General features: G+C 58.0%; 1 protein-coding gene and 1 long non-coding RNA gene across 4 annotated transcripts; one reads left to right on the forward strand and one right to left on the reverse strand.

Annotated features, from left to right (window-relative positions):
- Positions 1-1,990: 1,990 nt before the first annotated feature.
- Positions 1,991-20,832, forward strand: NCF4 (neutrophil cytosolic factor 4). Of its 3 annotated transcripts, XM_030320544.1 has the most exons (11): positions 1,994-2,189; positions 7,168-7,252; positions 7,898-8,051; positions 9,704-9,774; positions 13,476-13,603; positions 14,745-14,802; positions 15,392-15,490; positions 18,638-18,768; positions 18,996-19,061; positions 19,186-19,277; positions 20,590-20,779. In XM_030320544.1, the coding sequence occupies exons 1-11, from the start codon at positions 2,158-2,160 to the stop codon at positions 20,685-20,687; spliced, it is 1,014 nt and encodes a 337-aa protein (XP_030176404.1). In that variant the 5' UTR covers positions 1,994-2,157; the 3' UTR covers positions 20,688-20,779. The 3 variants fall into 3 exon arrangements, 2 of the variants coding, with proteins under 2 accessions (XP_030176404.1, XP_030176403.1); XM_030320543.1 differs by lacking the exon at positions 19,186-19,277 and having other exon boundaries at positions 1,996-2,189; positions 20,590-20,832; XR_003970030.1 differs by lacking the exons at positions 18,996-19,061; positions 19,186-19,277; positions 20,590-20,779 and adding an exon at positions 16,769-17,691 and having other exon boundaries at positions 1,991-2,189; positions 18,638-18,727.
- Positions 9,739-10,638, reverse strand: LOC115517681. Its single transcript, XR_003970031.1, has 3 exons — positions 10,604-10,638; positions 9,864-10,041; positions 9,739-9,815 (listed from the first exon to the last, which is right to left on the reverse strand). It is a non-coding gene; the product is annotated as an uncharacterized LOC115517681 (long non-coding RNA).
- Positions 20,833-21,993: the final 1,161 nt, after the last annotated feature.

Here is a 21,993-nt window from a genome sequence, read left to right on the forward strand (position 1 = left end):
TGGGAGGCACCAGCCCCTCTCTCTGACGTAGCTATTTCCTCTCTGAGAACCTGAACATTACACCTTCTTGCTTTTGAGCTGGGCTCCATATGTTTAAAATACTAAAAAAAAAAAAAAAAAAAAATATATTCCCCAGCCTTTTTCATATGTCTGGAGTAGGATGGGAAATTTCAACTTGGTTTCATTCTGCCATCTTATCTCTATTCCAAATGCCTTGCTCAATAAATCGTTGTTGATCGTCTCTATTTTTTCCCCTCTCCTGTCCTCTCCTCTGTCACCCTCCAACTGCCCCTGCCTCCCAAGCAGTCCATAAGGGACCTTGGTTTCAGAAGAGCTCTTGGCTGGAGGAAGGGAGGCAGATTCTCACTGAGTCAGGGCTGTGGAGCTGGGCCCAAAGCATGTTTCCCTCCTGGGGACTCTGGCTCCGCCCTGAGCTCTGTTTGGGGCAGAAGTTCCCTTGGGGTGGCTGGGTGGGGCAGGGACAAGGTTCAGAGGAAGGCTCGAGGCTACCAGCTGCCCTCCCTTGCAGCAGCCAGACAGCACTTGGGATCCTGAGAAGGGCTCCTGTCCCCTGTCCCTTTGTCTGGGAGGTAACAAAGGGGCTGTTGTAGACGATCCTGGCTCCGGGCTCCACGCAGATGGCTCTGCCCCCACAGACCCCTGTCGCAGTCCTAGGGGCCCTGATGTGGCACGGGTTTGGGACAGATGGAGTCAGAAGGGCCCATTCTGTGATGCCCGTGGATGGCCGGGCACGGCCCCTTTCCCATCTACACCCCCTCTCTGCTGTCTTTCTGCTTTGTGTCGGCAGCACATGAGTGAGAGTTGGGCGTGAATGCGAGTGTGTGTGTATGGGACAGGCTGGGGTTCCCAGAGAGCTCCCCTCAGACTCCAGTAGCCACACCTGTTACAGGAGCCACAGAATCGCCAACTGGAAGCTTTCCATTCGTCCCCTGAATATCCGCCGAGTGCTTGCCTTGTGCTTGGTGCCGTGCTAGCCGGGAATGCGGTCGTTAAATGTATAAACACGCAAGTAAATACGAAATCGTAATCGTTCCAAATACTCTGAAGTAAAAGGACAGGGGTGTAGGAAAGAATATGACGCAAGGGGCTTAATTTAGGTGAAGCGTCAGGGAAATGCTCGCTGAAGAGGTGGCTTCCAAGGCAAGTTCCAAAGGAGGCAGGGAAGAACATTCCAGGAGGGGAACAGCATGCACGAAGGCCCTGAGGGGCAGCCACCATGGAGCATTCTAGATGCTCTAGCGTGGGGGTGTGGGAAGGAGAGAGCCAGGGAGCGGGGACTGGGAAGCCAGCAAGGCCTTCAGAGATTGGGAGGCAGAGAGGGCCAGGAGTCCAGACTTTCTCCTCAAGTGCAAGATGAAGGAGTTGAAGAGTTTAAGCAGGGAAAGACGTGATCAGGTAACATAAAGCTCACTGTGGCTGTGTGGCAGGCCCGGGGATCTAGGGATGAGGGAAGCATAGCCCAGAGCTCCCCGGGGAAGGAGAGGACAGAAGCATAAACCGACACTCACCCTCTAGAGGACAGGTAACTGTGAGTGTGTGCTCTGCGGGGGAACCCAGGGAGGCTTCCTGGAGGGGGTGGCATTTGCCCTGGGCCTGAGGGATGGCAGGCAAGGTGGAAGCCAGCATCCCAGGCCTAAGGAATAGTCTGGGCAAAGGGTTGGCAGTGAAGGTGAGAGGGTTGGGCGTGACGCGCCAGAGGAGGAGAAGTCACTCTCCAAGTTCATGAGGCCCCTTGGTGGTTGAGTCAGCGCTGGGACCCTGTCTCTGATGGAAGGGAGCGCTCCGGTGCCCCATGGAGGCCTGGCACCAAGAAATCCTATCAAGGAAGTTCTCAAAGCCCCAGAGTCAGTGGATTCCTGCGAACGCAGCATCCAAGGGTGGGCACTTCCCCAATTGCAGTGAAGCTATGGGGCGGGGAAGGGGAAGTGTGGGCCCCAGGCCAGACCTAGAGAGCCTAGGGGCGGAGCCTCTTCTAAGTGACAGAAGCAGGGGCGAGGCCTCCCCAGGGCCGTCTCCTGGGACCGCCTGGGACCACAGCAGAGACGCAGGGTGGCTAGAGGCGAGAGAGGTGAACGCGGCCTGGGCCTGCCTGGGTGAGAGACCCTTGCCACTCACGCCCTGGGAACACTGGCGGCCATGGCCGTGGCCCAGCAGCTGCGGGCTGAGAGGTGAGTGCAGGGGCGGAGCCCTCCCCGGGCCTCCTCGCTGTTCCTCGCAGGCCTTGGGGGACAGAGGCCGACCCTCCTGCAGCCCTTTATTACCAAGGTCAAAAGTTACGAGGCTGGAACTGAGTCAGAACCCAAGTGCTCGGCCACGCAGATTCTTAGAAGTGTTTTTCAAGGAACCTTCCAGTTTTTGCTCACTTCCCTCAGGCGCAGATGAAGACGCCGAGGCCCAGAGAGGGGAAGTGACTTTCCCAGGGTCACACAGGAGTGTCGCATCTGGACAGGATCAGGTGTCCTGGGGCCCAGGCCGGGCTCACTGCTTTGCATGGCTTTTCATCTTCTGTTCAAACAGAATCACAGAATCTGGCTTCTTCCTCTTTACCCAGGGCCTGGCTCAAATGCCAGAAACCTTCTCTGACAGCCCCCTCGTTGCTCTCGGACCGCCGGCCTGGTTTCCTTTTTCCGCACAGTCCTTAAACTGCTTGCAGGACATTCTACACTCACTCCTTTGCTTCTGTCTCCCTGGCATCCCCATTAGAAGCAGGCTCTGTGACAGTATTTGTCCCCTGGTCACTCTCGTATCCCCAGCATGTACCACCTTTGAGCTGGAGAATGTCCCGGGATCCTTCGGGTCCAGTTGCTGTCATTGCACAGATGAGAAAAGATGAGGACCAAGGAGGATAAAGTACTTACTCAGGGTCACATGGAGCCCGGCCTCATCAGGGCTTAGCTTCATCTCTCAGCAAGCCTGTGCTCTGAGCTGTGGGGGACCCGAGGACACAGGGCGTGGCTCCTGCCCTCGATGGGAGCAGCAGGTGACATCAGAAAAAAAGCACGCTGGGTGGCGGTGATGGGGCGGGCTTATTTGGGGTCAAAGCGGGCAGCAAAGGGTCCACGGCGGCGTCTGGGGTTACAGGTGGAATTTCCAAAGGCTGAAGGTCAGAAGAAAGCTTGTCTGTGTGTGTGCTGAAGGAGGGGTCGCAGAAGCAAGGGCTTGGAGGGTGGTGCAAGGGCTGGGTTTTCCCACCGGATTCCAGATTCTTCCTCCACGGCTCTCACTGGAGAGGAAGCTGAACACACAGGAAGTGGCTGCAGCGTGAAGCTCGTGGCACTTCCTGTTTCTTGGGGTACGTGTGTCAGAAGACAGGACGCCCCCCAAAGAGCTGGTCCCCCCCAGACTGTGCTCCCTTCCTCCCATCCTCTGTTTCTGTCCCCAGAGGACGAAGGGGCGCCCGCCTCCCTCCCTTCTCGGGGCCATGGAGCCAGGTCCTGGGCCTCCCTGCCCCTCGGATGCCCTGGACGTGCTGTGCCTGAGGCCAGAGCAGAGGACACGAAGGGAAAGCGAGGGTACAGCCGGGCTTTCTAAGACTTGAGACATCCAAAGTTGGAGAGGACTGCCTTGGGGTAGTGAGATGGGTCCCAACAAACACGTTTTAACCACTTCCTGAGTGCGGGAGCCACAAAACCCGAGCTAGCTGCCCCCTGAAGGTCTGTCCAGGCCTCAGCCCCCTCCCATCCGGGATCCAAAGTGGACTTTTCGCAAATGACACGAGTGCGTATGAACCCGGAGCATCCCCCGGCCCCAGAAGGCCCTGGGTTGACTTCAGCTCTGAGGGGTCCCGGCTGAGGTCTCCGGGAGAGCAGTTTTCTAGGGTGACTCCCAGTCAGGATCGCTACTCCCCCCCCCCCCACTCTGCCCTGGTGCACAGCTTCCTGGCTCAGCCCCCCGCACACAGCAGGGTCACTCCCATGCTGACCCCCAGGGCACTTGCTAAAACACAGACACGGGAGCGGCCCCGTGGTGAGCACCTGCTATGTGTCCAGTGCTGTTCTGGGCACTGGGGGTGCAGCAGCGAGTAGGGTCCCTGCTTTCGTGGAGATTCTCAGGCTGGACTCGTCACAGATGAGACCTCCTGACCCTCCAGGGGTCCCCGTTTAACAGAGGGAGGAAGGAGCCCAGGCACAGAGGGGAGTCTTCCCAAGGTCCCCGCTGGCAATGGCCGAGCAGGGACTCGGGGGTCACCTTCCCCCCCGCGCCTTCCCACTCTGATGCCCATGCTGTCCCAGTGTAACCCCTTCCTCGTCCCCACCGCCCCGCCCCCAGCGCAAGGCACAGGGCCTTCGTGATGGGCCCTGCCTGTCTCCCTCGCTCCGTCTCTCCTTCCTTTCTGCCTCTCACTGTGCGTTCCAACGGTGCTCAAACTGCCCCTTGCCCCGAAGTTCCTTGAACTTGCCCCCTCCTGCCTGCCTGGAGCCTTTGCACTCAGTTTCCCTTGCCTGTGGTCCTGTAGCTTGCCTGTGGTCTTCGTCTCCCGCTGGCCCAGCCCCACTTCTTCTGAGAAGCCCTCCCTGACTACCCTCAGTCTGCGCGAGCAGAGCCCTCCGACGGGTAGAGCGCCCTGCTCTTCTCTCTGGTGGACGTAAGTCCCATCTTCGAAGCACCTGCTTGCCAAGCTCTCTTGCCTGCTTCCCTGCCGATTCTCGGAGGGACTACAATAATGGCCGGCTCTGTTACAGCTCAAAACACCGTGTGCTTTTCCTTCCCGGCCTCTCTGACCATTGAAATGACACCATCATTCGTTCCGTGTCCAACTCTGGGTCCATGAGACCCAGAAGCCAGAAGCCACGTCCTAACGTGCTTAGGACACTGTCTGAGCTCCCCTCAGTGCCGACAAGGGTGTGCTGTTATTATCGTTGCTGTTACTGTTGTTGTGATTAGTACCTCAGACGGGGAAACTGAGGCTGGGAGGAGGGCTGGGATTTATCCTAGTACCTGCAGCGAGCTAGGGGGGCAGCAAATGAGGGGCAGGGTGGCGGCGTTCGGGAACAGAATTCTAGAGCCACACCGCTTAGGCTCAAATCCCAGCCTCTCGATTTCCTTGGGCAGGTTCCGTAGCCTCTGTGTGTGCCTCAGTTTCCCTGTCTGTAAAAAGGTGTCAGGAGAATATCTGGCACGTAGCACACGCTCAGGAAACAGTTAAGTGTAGTAACTGTTACCCAACCTTCCCGATTTGCTGCCCAGAGCCATTTCTATGCTCTGGTTCCTTCCTGTCCCCCTGCCATTGCATTGCAGATGAATTACCCGTGAAGCACACAGCCTCAAGGGAGAAAGTGGAGGAAGAAGCTTCTCCCAAGGGTATTGGCCGCGGGGGGGGGGGGGGGGGGCATGTGTGGAAAGTGAGTGGGGGGGAGGGGCTGTCAGTGGTCACTGAGTTGCTCAGAGAGTGGCGGGGATTTCCTCTGCCTGCCCATTGTCACCCTGAGTCACCCCACCCCCACCCCCGGTGGCAGCCACCAGCGTCCCGAGGTAGCCGGAGGTCCCACGCAGCCCAGGCCTCATGGGGACCAGCAGCAGCTGCGACTGGGTGTGCAGACTGAGAAACCGACCTCCTCTGAGGGCGTCGGAAGTAGTCGCCCCGCTCCCACTCCCACCCTGTCTCCCAGTTGTTCTGAACTCTGTGACCCCTGGCTGCTTTCTCTGTCCCCTTGGCTGGCTGTTTTCTCTTCCTCCAACGTCCCTCTCGGCCCCCTCTGCTCACGGTTTGCTCTTCCAGGGGGATCTTTACCGCGAGTCACGGGCACGCGGTTCTTAACCTCTCCTGCTGCAGCAGAGAGAGACCCACGCTCAAGCCCTCTGAGCTCCGGAACCACAGCGGCTCTTGCCAGACCTTGACCTGGGAGCCCAAGAGAGTCCCGCGTTAGCGTGCCCGGAACTGAGTCCAGCAACCCTGCTCCCCTCCCACTCATCCTCGTCAGAATATGGGTGACACGTGGGCGTCACTCTTGACCCTGCCCTTTCGTTCACCTCTGCATCCAAATAGTCCCCAAACCCTGCTGGCCGTATGCCAGGAATGACTCACGGGTTGGTAGTGTGTCTGTTAGAAATGTATGAGGCTGCTGGGCACAGAGAAACCGAGGGTAGCTTAAACACACAGGGGCTTATTTTTTTTCACATGACAAGATGTCCAGAGGTAGGCCACAGCTGCTCGGTGACCCAGCACCAGAATCCCAGAATTCCTTTGGTCTCCTCGGGTCTCTGCCTCATGGATGCAATATGGCTGCTGTGGGTCCAGACGGCACATCTGTGTTTAGGGCAGGCGGAAGGGGAAAGGAGAGGAATCCCTGCCGGCCCGTCCCTTCCTCTGGATCAGGAAAGCGAACGCTCTCTGAGAGGCCCCTAGGGCCCCAGATTTTCTCTTAGGTCTCATTGGCCAGAAATGGTCCCGTGGCTGGTCTCAGCTGCAAGGGAGGCTGGGAAAATAGGAAGGAGGTTATGAGGTGCGGCTCAGACCAATCATGGTCCGTCACCTTGAGGCCAGGCCCACCGCCACCCTAAAGAATTGGGGCTTGATTAGCAGGAGGAAGCAAGGGACACAGCAATGAGACAGCGTCTGACGAGGGTCGTGTCTCTGCGACTGTTCTTTCCGCCTGTCCCCGCTGTCTGGCTCTGTCGCCATCGTCCCTCCATCGCACTGAGGCACTGCAGGGCCTCACAGTGGTGCTCTGTCCCTCCGGCCTCTGTCCTTTTCCTCTCCACACAGCTGACTCCACCCACACAAGCCCCGAGCCCGCTCCTCGGGCCTTGAAACCTTCGCATATGCTGTTCCCACTGCCTAGAAGGCCCTCCCCTGGTGGATTCCCCTTCGACCTTCTCTTCAACGACCTTCTGGACCTGGCTCAAACGTCACCTCCTCCCCAGGCTGGGCAGGATGAACCATTCTCCCTGTGGGACACGTGCTGACTTTGTTTACTCCCGTGACCCGGGGCCTAGACCCGGAGGACGTGACTCGATGTGCGGCTCCTGGATGAATAGCGCAGCCACAGAGCAATTTGCTAGACTATGATACGGCTGCTGGCATATGGTCCCCTCTCCAAACGGGCTCACTCTCAAGGTCGGGTCCCGGAAGGGGTGTTGACACAGGCGACGGGCCGGCGGGCTGCAGGTGCTAACCAGGCTTTCTTTCCCTCCCCCCTCCCTCAGCGACTTTGAACAGCTTCCCGATGACGTAGCCGTCTCGGCCAACATCGCTGACATCGAGGAGAAGAGGGGCTTCACCAGCTACTTTGTAAGAGAGACCCTGACTTTCGGCCTCTGACCTCTAAACCTCCAACTCTCATCCCTTAACTTCTAGCTCTGGGCTTTGCAACAGGGTGATTTGCCTCCAGGGGACATTTGGTAGTACATGTCTTTTTGTAAGACTAGTTTTTGTTTTTTTTTTCAAGTTTATTTACTTTGAGAGAGAAACATACACAGAGAGAGAGAAGGGGAGAGAAATCACGTGCGCACACGCGAGCAGGGGAGGAGCAGAGAGAAAGAGAGGGACAGAGAGAATCCCAAGCAGGCTCCTGGCTGTCCCCGCAAAGCCGGGGACGGGGCTCCATCCCACAAACCTTGAGATCGTGACCTGAGGCGAAACCCAGAGTCGATCGCTTAACCGACTGAGCCCCCCGGGCGCCCCTGGTAGTAAATATCTGGAGACATTTTTGATGATTACCACTTGTGGGGAGGTGCCACCGGTGGGACGGAGCCCAGAGAGGCCTCTCAGCACCCTGGGGTGCACAGCACAGCCCCCCACCACAGAGAAGGGTGGCCCCCAGTGTGATACCGAGGTTGAGCAACGCTGCTCTGATCCTAGCACCTTCGAACCCCGCCCCCTCCCCCCCCCCATCTGGCCCTGGCCGCCCTCCACCCTGGCCTGTGTCCTCTCCAGGTTTTTGTCATCGAGGTGAAGACTAAAGGAGGATCCAAATATCTCATCTACCGCCGCTACCGCCAGTTCTACGCCTTGCAGAGCAAGCTGGAGGAGCGCTTCGGGCCCGAGAACAAGACCAGCCCGTTCACCTGCAGCCTGCCCACACTTCCGGGTAGGCCCCTGGCTGCGGAGCTGGGAGCCCGGCCCCGCGACACAGCCGCCACCCGCCGCCGATCCCTCCAGCTCCATTCAGCCCCCACGCAAACCCTTCAGTCCGAGGCCCCTCCCGGCAGTCGCGGGCTGCCCCCTCCGGCCTCACGCCCTCGCCCTCCTGTGCTCCGATGACTTCGCGGCCACCCTGTTTCAGCCATCCCCGCCTTGTCCATCCCACGGACTCGCGAGCGCCCCCTCTCGCCCGGTCCGAGAGCTGCCCTCTGACCACAGGCCCCTTCTGGGGCCCGTTTCCCGGAGCTTCCGCTCCCTCCCCCTCCCCTCTCCTCCCCGGAGGCTGTGGGCACCTCATCGCTGCTTCTGGACAGTCCCCTCCCCCCTCGCCTCCTGGCCTTTCTCCCCGGCTCTGTCCGAGCACGCACCCTGCACCCCGGGCAGGCGCAAATCTCTGGCCACGGGGCACCTGCCCTCTTGAGCCCTGCAGGGGTGTAGGGTGCTGGGTGCTGTCCCCCAGGGGCCCCCCGGCTTCTCTCTTCCTCCTTCAGAGCCAGTTCTGCTCACGCCTGGCCCATCACTTCTCTGGGGCTGCCAGGGACAGGGACCCTCCTGCTCCCTACCCCCCCCCCCCCCGCCCAGGCTCCTGCACGCTTTGTCCCCCTCTCTGTGTGTGGCTTTCCCCTGACAGCATATCCGTGGCCTCCTGGTACTCTCGCCTTCTCCCAGTTCACTTCCAACCTCACCCCTGCTCCTCCAGCTCCTTACAGAATCTGTCCCCCCTGCTGCCCCTTGAAAGGTGGGCCTTCTGTGCGGCGCCACCTCCCCTCCAGACACCCTCCCCCGAACCAGGTAATCTGAACTCTGACCTTAACTGCTCCCTTCTTGCTGCTGAGTCCCAGCCGCCTCCCGACCCCAGACCTCAGTCACTGTCCCCCTCCTACTAGCTGGACACCAGCTCCTGCCCATCTCACGGGTGGCAGGAGCCAGACAGTCACCTTCCGGTGGGAGTTCTTCCGGTAGACGGTTCTACCGGGGGCCCCACCGAAGGCGCCTGGAGAGGACATGTGTCTTGGGTCAGCCATCATCTGTTTCCCCTCTCCCCCTAAACACGCTGCCTTGCTTTTGAGGAATGACCCCTTCATCTACCCAACAAATATTGATTGATTTGGGCCTCGTTGGCATCTTAGGAGCCCCCTGAGAGTTCAAGAATTTTGATGCCCGAGTCACCCCCGGAGCCCCTGATTTAATAATCCCGGGCGAGTCCTATGACAATGAGATTCTTAAATGCTCCTCGGGTGACTTCGATGTGTAGCCAGGGTTGAGGACCCCTGTGTTAGGTCGTGGGATCCAGTTAAGAACTAAGCAAAGTTCCCCTCCTCTTGGAGCCAGGAATTGTGTGTGTGTGTGTATGTGTGTGTGTGTGTGTGTGTGTGTGTGTGTGTGTAGGAACAGGCAGTAAAGAAACAAGTAAAATATCAGCTGGAAACAGTGCAACCCAGCTGAAAGCAAGCTGAAAGGCGGTGTGGACTGGAGGGGCCTCTTGAGCGCCGCTGAGACAGTGGGGAGGGTTCCTGGCCTCGGGGGGCGGTGCAGCTCGGGGCCCAGAGACCGCGTGCTCGGGCCAGGCTCCCAGGACAGCTCTTTGCACTTCCTCAGCCAAAGTGTACGTGGGTGTGAAACAGGAGATCGCTGAGATGCGGATTCCTGCCCTCAACGCCTACATGAAGGTAACCGTGGGGCCGTGCCGCCTGGGCACCTGGGAGGGCACCTGGGAGGGCATCAGGGAGGGCACCTGGGAGGGCATCTGGAAGGGCACCTGGGAGGGCATCAGGGAGGGAATCAGGGAGGGCACCTGAGAGAGCATCTGGGAGGGCACCTGGGAGGACCTGGGAGGGCATCTGGAAGGGCACCTGGGAGGGCATCTGGGAGGACACCTGGGAGGGCATCAGGGAGGGCACCTGGAAGGGCACCTGGGAGGGCATCTGGGAGGGCACCTGGGAGGACCTGGGAGGGCATCTGGAAGGGCACCTGGGAGGGCATCAGGGAGGGCACCTGGGAGGGCATCAGGGAGGGCACCTGGGAGGGCATCTTGGAGGGCACCTGGGAGGGCATCTGGGAAAGCATCTGGGAGGGCACCTGGGAGGGCATCAGGGAGGGCACCTGGGAGGGCATCTTGGAGGGCATCTGTGAGGGCACCTGGGAGGGCATCTTGGAGGGCATCTGTGAGGGCACCTGGGAGGGCATCTTGGAGGGCACCTGGGAGGGCACCTGGGAGGGCATCTGGGAGGGCACCTGAGAGAGCATCTGGGAGGGCACCTGGGAGGGCATCTTGGAGGGCATCTGGGAGGGCACCTGGGAGGGCATCTGAGAAAGCATCTGGGAGGGCACCTGGGAGGGCATCAGGGAGGGCACCTGGGAGGGCATCTGGAAAGGCACCTGGGAGGGCATCAGGGAGGGCACCTGGGAGGGCATCTGGGAGGGCATCAGGGAGGACACCTGGGAGGGCATCAGGGAGGGCACCTGGGAGGGCACCTGGGAGAGCATCTGGAAGGGCACAGAGAGGGAAGTAGCCCATGTACCATCCCTGAGCACAGCTGTGGGGTTGCTTCTCCTGCTCCAATGCCCCCATCTTCAATCCTTAAAGGCCTGGCCTGGGGGGAGAAATAGGTTGTGTTCTCAGAGCTCCAGGGGGTGGGGCAGAGGCAGTGGAGAAGGTACGGGAACCGCACTGTGAATCGACCAATCTGATGTCTGTGCCAAATATCCTGATAGCGAGCTGAATAGGGTCGAGTGTGTGCCCCCGAGGTACCTGCTGCCCAGTGGGGGACACGGAGAGGTGGGTCACGAAATCACAGAACCGTGGCCTGTGTAACGGAGGCGTGAGGGACCGGGGCCCCAGCTCTCTCACATGGCCCCTTTGTATGAACTGGAGAAAGGCCCTCCCTTGCCAAGGCACGGGCTTGTGTTAATTGCATTCACGAGCCTTGCCCAGGTGCCCTTGGTTGCTCCCCAACCTTTAAATTCTCTGCATCCCTAGGAGATGGAAGCAAAGAGAAAGAAGCATCTTGAAGACTGAGACCAGGCTGGTTAGGAAAGCCCTTCTACCAATCAGGGCTGTGCAAGAAAGCGGCAGGTTTCCTCATGAGGTAGTGAGCACCCTGTCACTAGAGGCATCCAAGCCACGGCTTGATGGCAACCTTAGGAAACTCCAGAGGGGAGCCCTCCTCCTAGCACAGAGGCCCCCTCACAGTCAGTGAGGCCTCCCCCTCCTCTTCTACTCTCATGGCTGAAGAGCACGGAACTAGGCGTCTTCAGTCTTCGCTCTGACATTGACCATTTGGGTGATTTGGGCCAAGTAACTCATCCTCTCTGGGCCTGGGTTTCCTCACCTGTGAAATGTGGCGGTGCCTCCAGCTCTCTGGTCTCCTGGGGGAGGAGTGATGTTGGGAGCTTCCAGAATGTGAGAGATCATAACTCCTAGCGGAGTGAGCGGCAGGAGGAGCGCAGAGGAGGTGGGAGGCAGGAGGAGGTGACCCCTGCCCTCTCCAGTGGCTGCAGGAATCCTGGGCTCTGGGCAGAGAAGAGGGAGGGTGGGAAGCCCCTCGGCTGCCGCACCGGAGGCATCTCCCCTCAAGGGGGCGCTGTGACGCCTGCTCCCTCAGGGTGGCTGGAGGCTCCAGTCTTCCTGCAGGGTAGGAGGGGGGGGGGTAGGGATGAGGCTGTGGAGCTGGGCCTCTTGGTCGCACACCTGGGCTGGAGGGTCCCCTCTCTGCCTCTCTCTGTGTGATTCGGTTCCTTAGAGCCCAGGGGCCCATCAGTGCAGGAATCTCTGCTACGGTTCAGGGCCGGGGAGCTCACTACCACTCTTCCCTGCTCATCTCCTTGGACAGTTATTAGAAAAATCCGATTCCTTGTAACTTGCACCGCTGTCTCACCACTGTCCGCGTGGGGAATATGGATCATGTGATAATGACACCTGCCTGGAAGGCTCTTGATATACATTTGTAGGGTAGACGAACAGGCTGACTTACTTCCCTCAGTTACTTGTGAGTTGGATGCTATTATCCCTATTTACGGATGGGGGAGTGGACGCACCGAGAGGTGGAGCCACGCATTGGGTGCCATAGAGCAGCCAGAGAGGAGGGCTGAGATTTGAACTCACGTCTCTGGGACGCCAGGGCTGCGCTTTCTCCCTCCGTGCTACGTGGTGATAGAAGTAACAGCAGCGATGATCATGTCCAACTTTGATGGGGCTCTTGCTAGATGCCCGGTCGTGTTGTAAGCGTTGTGCACCTGTTCACTTTTTTAATCCTTACACCATCCCACGAGGCAGGTGCTATTAGCATCCGCCTTTTATGCATGAGCATATGGAGGCATGCTTGGCCAGGGTCACCCAGCTGGTGAGTGGGACTTGATCCCAGGGGTGGCCTGGCTCAGTGTCTGTACCCTTAACCCCATCTCTGGGCTGCCTCCCAGCCCTCCCCATGTGACAGCTGTGTCCTGTCTACGCTCTGCAGTCCTGGTTCCTCTGGAACCTGGTTCCTGGTTCCTCCTGGCCCCTCCCCATCCTGCTGCCTCAGTGGGATTCTCGGGAGGGGGCTGGGTGCCTCTGGAGCCATGGCACCCAAAGCTGACCACAGAGCTCCTGGAGACCTATGCGTTGTCCAGCTTGGGAGGGGATGACCCTGCCAGATTCTGGGTACTCTGTGTCCTCACAGCCTTAGGACCTTTGCGTTGTGGCCAGTGTACCCAGCATCAGATGGAGTGAGAGTCCCGACTCCTCTCCTTCCCAGCTCTGCCAACTGGGTCAGGCACTTTGCTTCTCCAAACCTCAGTTTCCCCAACTCTGATATGAGATGAAGTATCAGAAAGCATTTTTTAGGCTGTAATGCCACCAACTGTTGCTGGTTTGGGTCATTTGAGGTATCCTTCCTCCCACTATTGTCTCATTTTCATCTCGAGGATGGGTGTCGGTGGCAGATAGCTCTGGGGGCCCCAGCTCTGTCGCTTGCCAGGCCAGGTGGCCTTGGGCAGGTCCCCTAACCTCCCTGACACTAACTTTCAGGCTTTTTATGAGATGGGGTGAAGCCATGTGGTGTGGCACTGAGTGCAGTTCCTGGACAGTCACCGCCACGTCATCTTACCTGTCGTCACCATTGTTGTGTCTGGAGGCCTTTAAGGTCTTTCCGAATGAACTGTTCTCAAGCCAGCTGGTCCCCTCCTGATCTCAAGCCCAGGAGTAAAGCTTATGAGATGTTACACGTCTTGGACGAAATGAAATGTGTCCTGTTGCCGTGCTTGGGCGGAGCCAGCGTTAATAGAGGGGGGGGGGGGACCAGTGTGGGGGACGGGGATAGAGCAGATAGGCTGGGATGTCTAGACCTTTCTGCTGACCCCCCACCTGTGCTGTCTCCTCTCTCCAACACAGAGCCTCCTCAGCCTTCCCATCTGGGTGCTGATGGACGAGGACGTCCGGATCTTCTTCTACCAGTCATCCTATGACGCGGAGCAGGTGCCCCAGGCACTGCGCCGGCTCCGGCCACGCACCCGGAAAGTGTAAGTGACCAGCCCCTGTGCTCTCTGGGCCAGAGCCCTGGGCCACCTCCTCTTAACCAGGATCTCTGCTCCAGATGCCCCTGCTGCAAAGGTACTTCTTTTCCCTGGAGGAAGAGAAGAACCAGAGATCAGTTCTACCCCTGAACGCCCCAGGATGTTCAGGTGGTTAGATGAGCTTGGAAAACCAAGCGCGGGCCTGGAGGGATAGGAGGCGGGTGCATTTTGATGTGTGTGACAGGGCGGACCGGAGGACAGGGGCTGGACCACTGACAGGGAGAGTTTGGAGCCACAGCGCCCACGGGGGATGCCGCAGGGCTCTGGGTGCCTGGAGAGAGCGGGGAGAGGGAGGGAAAGGGGGAGCTGCTCTCTCTGCAGACCTTCTCAGAGCCTTTCCTGGGATGCCCTGCCCCCCCCCCCCACACACACTCCCTTGCAGCTCCTGGTGTATCACACTGGTCCCCAGGGGGGCGCTGCTTCTCCCTCTCTGATTCCAAACAGCCCGCTACTCCCTTCCAGCCCCCTCCTCAGCAGGAAATAATCATGGAGAATCCAAGCCACTGAAATAAGGCTGGGTTTCGAAAGCCAGGCTTCTGCTGCTGCTAAGGATTCCAGGGACAGGGCTCCTGAGCCCTGGCCTCCCTCCCAGCTCCTCCCTCCCTCCTCAGGCCAGTATCTCTGAGTGTCCTCTTGGCGCCTGGCCATCTCCCCACGCATGCAGGCAGGCATGGTCTCAATGTCACCTGAGCCGCGCGGCCCTGCCCCTAGAGCCCTGGAGCAGTGCACCTCTCCAACCCGCTTCCTTGGTTGAAAAATGAGAGGTTGGGGGTGGGGAGTAGTAGGAAGAACAGATGTGAAAGCGTTGGTAAGTTAGAGCACTAAGCAAATGTGTGTCTTCCTCCCCACCTCCTTGCTGAGCCTCTGTTTCCTGGCCCACAAAAGGAGATACAATCCCTCCCCCAGCGACAGCGGGAACCAGGGAGTGAGTGTGATGGTCAGAGGAGCAATTGTAGCTGCATTTTTGACATCCTCCCCCTCCCCCGCCTTTCCCACCCCTGATGAGGGGCTCCTCTGGGCACAGAAGCAGGGAGCCAGGCCCTGAGAGAACCAGGAGGGCTGACAGGCCTCCCTTCTCTCTCCACAGCAAGAGTGAGTCCCCACCAGGCGCCCTCTTTGACCGCATGGCCGCTCCGAGAGCAGAGGTAACCCCCCGACCCTGGGGCCAGGCCTCCCATCTCACCTCTGGGCTCCACCTTTGGCCACTGTGCCCCCACTCTGGGTGCCCTTTGTGTGCCTTTGTGTGTTCCTGTCAGCCCAGCTGACAGGAGCTGGTGTGGGGAGCATGAGGGGAATGCGGCCATCCATCATCCATTCAGCAAGCTTTCCTGGCCTCCTCCAGACCGGCCCCACCCTGGGGACTAAAGCCTCAGAAATGACTCACACAAGGCCCTGCCCTCAAGGAGCTCACAGCTCCCTGAGGACACACGTGTGGAAACAGTGTGGACTGGGGCCCACACTGGGGGGCCGAGGAAGGTGCTCAACCCCGGGAGTTTGGATGCTTGCCTGTCTGTGCTCATCCCACCAGGTCTGGAAGGAGCACGTTCTGGAGTCAGAGAGACCTGGCTTCTAATCCTGGTTCCTCATGAACAAATGAGTGGTCTCAGACAAGTCACTTATCCTCCTTGAGCCAGTCTCCTCAACCGTTAACTGGGACCCTGAGGCATGTGGAGCACGGTAGTAGGAATTCATGGAGTGCTTCCTCCGTCCTGCCTTACTCCACTCTTCTCCCAGGCCCTGTTTGACTTCACTGGGAACAGCAAACTGGAGCTGAATTTCAAAGCTGGAGATGTGATCATCCTTCTCAGTCGGATCAATAAAGACTGGCTGGAGGTGAGGTTGGGGTGAGGATGGGATGAGGTTGGAGGTGAGGTTGAGGAAGGGCTGGGGGTGAGGTTGGAGGGGAGGTTGGAGGAGAGGATAGGGGTGAGGCTGGGGGTGAGGTTGGAGGTGAGGTTGGGGTGAGGTTGGAGGTGAGGTTGAGGTGAAGATGGGATGAGGCTGGAGGTGAGGCTGGGGGTGAGGTTAGAGGTGAGGCTGGGGGTGAGGCTGGAGGTGAGGCTGGAGGAGAGGTTGGAGGTAAGGTTGGAGGAGAGGATAGGGGTGAGGCTGGGGGTGAGGTTGGAGGTGAGGTTGGAGGAGAGACTGGGGGTGAGGTTGGAGGTGAGGTTGGAGGTGAGATTGGAGGAGAGGCTGTGGGTGAGGTTGGAGGTGAGGTTGGAGATGATTTGGGGGGAGGTTGGAGGTGAGGCTGGAGGTGAGACTGGGGGTGACATTGGAGGTGAGGTTAGGGGTGATTTGGAGTGAGGTTGGAGGTGAGGCTGGAGGTGAGGCTGGGGGTGAGGTTGGAGGTGAGGTTGGAGGAGAGGATAGGGGTGAGGCTGGGGGTGAGGTTGGAGGTGAGGTTGGAGGAGAGACTGGGGGTGAGGCTGGAGGAGAGGCTGGGGGTGAGGTTGGAGGTGAGATTGGAGGAGAGGCTGGGGGTGAGGTGGAGGTGAGGTTGGAGGTGAGGTTGGAGGTGAGGTTGGGGTGAGGTTGGAGGTGAGATTGGAGGAGAGGCTGGGAGTGAGGTTGGAGGTGAGGCAGGGGTGAGATTGGAGGTGAGGTTGGAGGAGAGGATAGGGGTGAGGCTGGGGATGAGGTTGGAGGTGAGGTTGGAGGTGAGGCTGGAGGTGAGGCTGGAGGAGAGGTTGGAGGTGAGGTTGGGGTGAGGTCGGAGGTGAGGTTGAGGTGAAGATGGGATGAGGCTGGAGGTGAGGCTGGGGGTGAGGTTGGAGGTGAGGCAGGGGTGAGATTTGAGGTGAGGCAGGGGTGAGGTTGGAGGTGAGGTTGGAGGTGAGACTGGAGATGATGTTGTTTCGGGTCTCCTGGCCGGGGTCAGGGGAGGCAGGGTCAGGGAAGGCCCCAGGGAAGAGATGCCGTCTGAGAGTCACCCGGGAAGTCCGAGCAGCTGGGTGGAGGCAGCCTGAGGAATACAGCCAGGGGGAGGCAGGTGTGTGAGCGGAACAAAAGATCCCGGAGACCACACCTGCCTTCGGTTCTGACCCCAAAGGACAGTTGCTCCAGGCCAGTCGGTTGACCTACTGAACCGACTATCTTGGTCTATCGCAGGGTTTCTCCCCGGCGGCGCTGTTGACATTTGGGGCCAGATTGGCGTGGGGCCATCCTGTGCCCTGCAGGGCGTTCCGCCGCATCCTTGGCCTCCGCTCACCAGATGCCGGCAGCACCCCTGCAGTTGACAGTCAAATCCCTCCAGACATTTGGCTCGGGGTGGGGGAGGCTGCAAAATCAGCCGCAACTGGGATGGGCTAGTGGGTCATCTGGGAGAATTGTCCTAACCGTCGTGCGGCAAGAAGAGAGTGATACAGAGCGTAAGCTCCGGGGTCGGCCTGCCTGGTGTCCTTTCCTAGTTGTTTTTAACTAGCTTTGCGTCCCTGGGAACCTTGCTCAACCCTGTGGTTTCCTTTTCCGTAAATGGAGAGAGCTGGCAATTTCTTCCTAGCGGTCCTGGGAGGGCCGGCCGAGGCGCGGCTGTTCGGGGCTTGGCCCGCAGAGGGCCTCCGTGTGTGGCATCTGGCCGGTGCCGGGGCTGCTGGGAAAGTGAAATGAGACTCTGACGCCAGAGTCCGTCTTGACTGTTGCTTCGTCCCCGCAGGTGGCATGTGGGGCCCCCCCCAGGGGTGATTGGTGGATGGAGATGGGAGGTCCTGGCCTGCTTCTGGCCATTCCGGTTGGATCCTGCTGCCCTTAAACAAAGTTCCCTTTGGTCGAGGCTCCTGAGGCCGGGGGGCGTCTGAAGGAGATTGTGGAACGGGCCCCGGGGGTTCTCGAGGGGGAGGGGAGGGTCGCTGGTGTCCAGGAGCTAGACAGGGGCAAGGACCGTTGGTCTGGCCGACTTGGCAGCTTTGATCTTAGCCCCCGTCCTGGAGCCGTGTCTCGGGACTCAGCGGCTCTTACAGCTGTTGGGCATTGCTGGCCACTCTCCAGACCCAGAAAATGTCTGTTGCCTTCCTGTTTTCTGAAAAGTTCTGTGTGTGAGTATGCTGGCCGACTTCTGGCCTCAGGTCAAGGGGAGGGTCAGGAGAGGAGCGAGGGGGACTGCTTGGAGCCTCAGTTTACATGTCTGTGAAACGGGATGTGGATGATGTCTCTTCCAAAGGCTTGTCAAGATTAAGAGAACATGTGGCAGTGGCTGGGTCTTGGCCTGGAGCTCAGGAGAGAAACCTGGGCCGGAGAGAGAGTTCTGGAAGTCTGATCTAGAGCAGGCGCTCGGTGCAGGAATGAGCGAAGAGAGCCACACCCCTTGATCTCCCTCCTCTGTTCTGTTTTCCTCCTTAACACCCGTGGCCATTGGCTCAGCGCGGAGCTCACCAAGCTCCCTGCACGTTGACTGTCACCCCCCATTATGATGTGGCTCCCAGAGGGAGGGCAAGCACCCACCGTCCATTATTTTTTTTAAGTTTTTTTTAATGTTTATTTGTTTCTGAGACAGAGAGAGACAGAGCATGAGCGGGGGAGGAGCAGAGAGAGAGGGAGACACAGAATCCAAAGCAGGCTCCAGGCTCTGAGCTGTCGGCACGGAGCCCGACGCGGGGCTCAAACTCACGAACCGTGAGACCGTGACCTGAGCCGAAGTCGGTCACTCAACCGACGGAGCCACCCAGGCGCCCCGAACCCGCCATCCATCCTGAGTGCCCAGAGTGTGCCACCTGGCTGGTGCCGGTGACGTCTGTGAACCAATGACCGAATTAGGTGAAAGCAGCTTTCCAGATGAAGCGAGATCTTGACTATTGTTCTATTCTGGGACAGAAATAGAAGTCTTCTTGGGGTCAACAGCACGGTGACCTGGGTCACTTATTCTACCTTTGCATATGCCCTCGTCTGCATAATGACAAGGGTGCTGGGTGGGGGGGGGGGCTCGAAGTTGGGCGCTGCTGTCTCCCTTCCCACTGTCAAGGCGGCCCCTTCTTCTCTCCTCAGGGCACCATCCGGGGAGCCACGGGCATCTTCCCACAGTCGTTCGTGAAGATCCTCAAGGACTTCCCGGAGGAAGACGACCCCACCAACTGGCTCCGCTGTTACTACTATGAGGACACCATCAGCACCACCAAGTTCGTGGCCTGTCCACCCTCCCTGCCCCTCCCCACCGCCACCCCAGCCCCCCGCATCGCACTCTGGGCTCTGAGACCTCCCCTGACCCAACTGAGAGCCTCCAGGGGCTCCAGATAAGCCATGACTCGGTAACAGGATGCCAAGACCCAGAGGGGTCCTGCCAGCCTCGTTCCCATGTCCCTCTTCCGGCCTGATGCCCCCTCACCGCTGCCTGTTGTCCCCTTAGGGACATCGCGGTGGAGGAAGACCTCAGCAGCACTCCGCTATTCAAGGACTTGCTGCGGCTCATGAGGTGAGTGGCTGGAGGGGGACGGAGTGGGGGGGGGGGTGGGCGTCAGAGACCCCGGAGGAGAGAACAGAGGGGCAAACGCAGTGCGTTAAGGTTCATCTGCTTTGCCTTCTTGTTTCGGCCCCAGCCCAGCCCTGCAGGGCAGATGTCAGCTCCCCATGACAGAGCCGAGCGGGGTCCGCAGAGACGTACGGGGCCTTAGACGAGGTCACATGGCCTGTGAGTGCAGATTTGTGGCTAGAGCCAGCTGGCAAAAGACCCGGGGGCTTGGGGCCTCCACCAACAGAGAGGACCACCACCTCCCAAGGTCCAGCGTGTCCACGGACCCTTCTTTTACAGAATGGAAATAACATTGGTCAGTTCCCGACCATGAGAGTCATTCCTGTTAATTACATGTATATGTATTTATATACATATACATATGTATATATACGTATATATATGTATACATATGCATACGTATATATACATATGTATATATACATATGCATATGCATATATACATATATATACATATGCATATGCATATATACATATATATACATATACATATATATACATATACATATATATATACATATACATGTAATTAACGTCAGAAATGGCAGGAGGGGGTATAAAGAAGCAGAATCACCTCGGGCATCGCTCCGCTCATCATTAGGCGCGCATCCAGATGTCTCCAGAGCACATTGCCACCCCGTAAAGGTGGCGTTAGCTGGCCACGTGGTGTCATTTTGGGGGTGCGCCAGAATGAATGCAGCCACCCCTCCTCGGCTGTTTATGTTACCCCCGCTTCCTTACGCCCATAAATCATGCTGTGGTTCTCGCGTTTGGTGATCTGCCCGATAGTCCCCTCAGGATGAGTGTCTAGGGGTGGAATTAAGGTGTTTGCAAGTCTGTTAGGTCTCCCATCCCTTTGTCGTATTCCCCATAAGAAGGTTATATTACGTGAGTTCGAGCCCCGCGTCGGGCTCTGTGCTGACAGCTCGGAGCCTGGAGCCTGCTTCGGGTTGTTCTGTGTCTCCCTCTCTTTCTCTGCCCCTCCCCTGCTCACGCTCTGTCTGTCTGTCTCTCTCAAAACTAAATAAACATTAAAAATATTTTTTTAAAGGTTACATCACTTTTCACTTTCGCCAGCCAGGTCCACCCCACGTCAGACAGTCCCAGTCCCTCAAGAGACCTTCTTCCACGGCGGCACACAGCTCTTGGGGGCTTTATTCTCTCTACTCTGTGCCCGGCCAAACCCACCCCTCGGCCTCACATCGGTCCTTAACTCTTCACGTTTATACACAAGGCACTTCAGGCCGTGCCACGAATTTGTGGCGAAAGCCTCTTCTCCCCTGTAGGTCTCAGTGTCCCCATCTGTGCAGTGGGAGGTTGGACCCCATGGATGATAAGGCCTGTGCCAACCTCTGACCCCTTCGGATTCTTAGATCCTGGCTTTAAACCTCCATCAGCCCCCCTCTCTCTGTCCCTACGCTTCGGCCTAAGGCCGCTGGACCTCTTATTAACCGTGACCATTCCCACCCAGGCAGGAGTTCCAGAGGGAGGACATCGCCCTCAATTACCGGGATGCCGAGGGGGACCTGGTTCGGCTGCTTTCAGATGAGGATGTGGCGCTCATGGTGAGACAGGCCCAAGGTCTCCCCTCCCAGAAGCGCCTCTTCTCCTGGAAGCTACATGTCACCCAGAAGGATGACTACAAAGTCTACAACACTGTCCCCTGAGCTGATGGGGACTAAACAAATAATAAATAAATAAATAAATAAATAAATAAACAAACTTTAAAAATAAATACAAGTATCTTTATTTTTGGGAAAGAGAGAGAGAGAGCAAGCAGGGGAGGGGCAGAGAGAGAGAGAGAGAGACCCAAGCAGGCTCTGCACTATAAGCACGGAGCCCAACACGGGGCCCAAACCCAGGAACCGCGAGACCATGACCTGAACCAAGATCAAGAGTTGGACGCATTACCGACCGAGCCACCCAGGCGCCCCTCAAAGTATCTTTAAAGTACATTCCTCAGGAAGAAGACAGCGGATCCTCGAGGGACAGGCTGAGCCGCATGAACACATGATAAGCAAAAGCAGCGATAAGTATCGTGGATTCGTCTTGGGTTGACTGAGCCAAGCTGAAACCGTGTTTCCCAGAATGTCCTTCCCCGTGTGGATCCAGACGGTGCGGTGTGGCCCCTAAGACACGTGGCACAAGAGATTCAGAAGGGGAGCGCAAAGCAGCAGGAACTTCTTTTTAGTCCAGAGATGCCACTGCCGTTCATGCACACGGGTCCTTCTGTGCTGCTTCACGCTTTGGAACTTCAGAACACAGAAGTCAAAGAGAAGATCCCGGAAGCAGTGAGAGAATGTTGCAATGGCCACAAAAGAACAACACTGAAAACGATAACAGGCTTCTCGGTAACACGCTCAGTGTCAGGTTCCCGATCCCGGGCTGGGGGTGTGTTTAGCTCCCTGCCACAGGGCACCAGTTTCTTTGGGGTCCTGTTTGTCCTTGCTTCTCTCATGGCATATGCATCTTCTGTCTTTGACAGCCCTCGTCACTCGACCGGACACAGATACAGCAGCATCATATAGGTTTGACCAGGGGCACCAGCTGACTCTCTCGGTTGAGCGTCCGACTTCGTCTCAGGTCACAATTGCGATTTGTGAGTTCGAGCCCCGCGTCGGGCTCTGCGCTGACAGCTCAGAACCTGGAGCCTGCTTCGGATCTGTGTCTCCCTCTCTCTACCCCTCTTCCTCTCATGCTCTGTCTCTCTCTGTCTCTCAAAAATGAATAAACGTTAAAAAAATTAAAAATAAAACAAATTTAAGGTTTAACCAGCTCCCATGATTGAAGGAGATTAAATCCTCAAGGTAAATCTCTCATTCCCTTTTCCTAGTGGTCCTGCTTCTCTGATGGAATCCTGAGATACACATGCATA

Source organism: Lynx canadensis, chromosome B4 (assembly GCF_007474595.2).
Source record: "Lynx canadensis isolate LIC74 chromosome B4, mLynCan4.pri.v2, whole genome shotgun sequence".
Taxonomy (NCBI): domain Eukaryota; kingdom Metazoa; phylum Chordata; class Mammalia; order Carnivora; family Felidae; genus Lynx; species Lynx canadensis.

Bases quoted from the DNA above. Each gene is read 5' to 3' on its own strand.
- NCF4 (XM_030320543.1), top strand. From the start codon at position 2,158: ATGGCCGTGGCCCAGCAGCTGCGGGCTGAGAG. The intron at 9,775-13,475 runs GTAACCGTGGGG...TCTCCAACACAG, and splicing joins CCCTCAACGCCTACATGAAG to AGCCTCCTCAGCCTTCCCAT. The intron at 19,062-20,589 runs GTGAGTGGCTGG...ATTCCCACCCAG, and splicing joins GACTTGCTGCGGCTCATGAG to GCAGGAGTTCCAGAGGGAGG.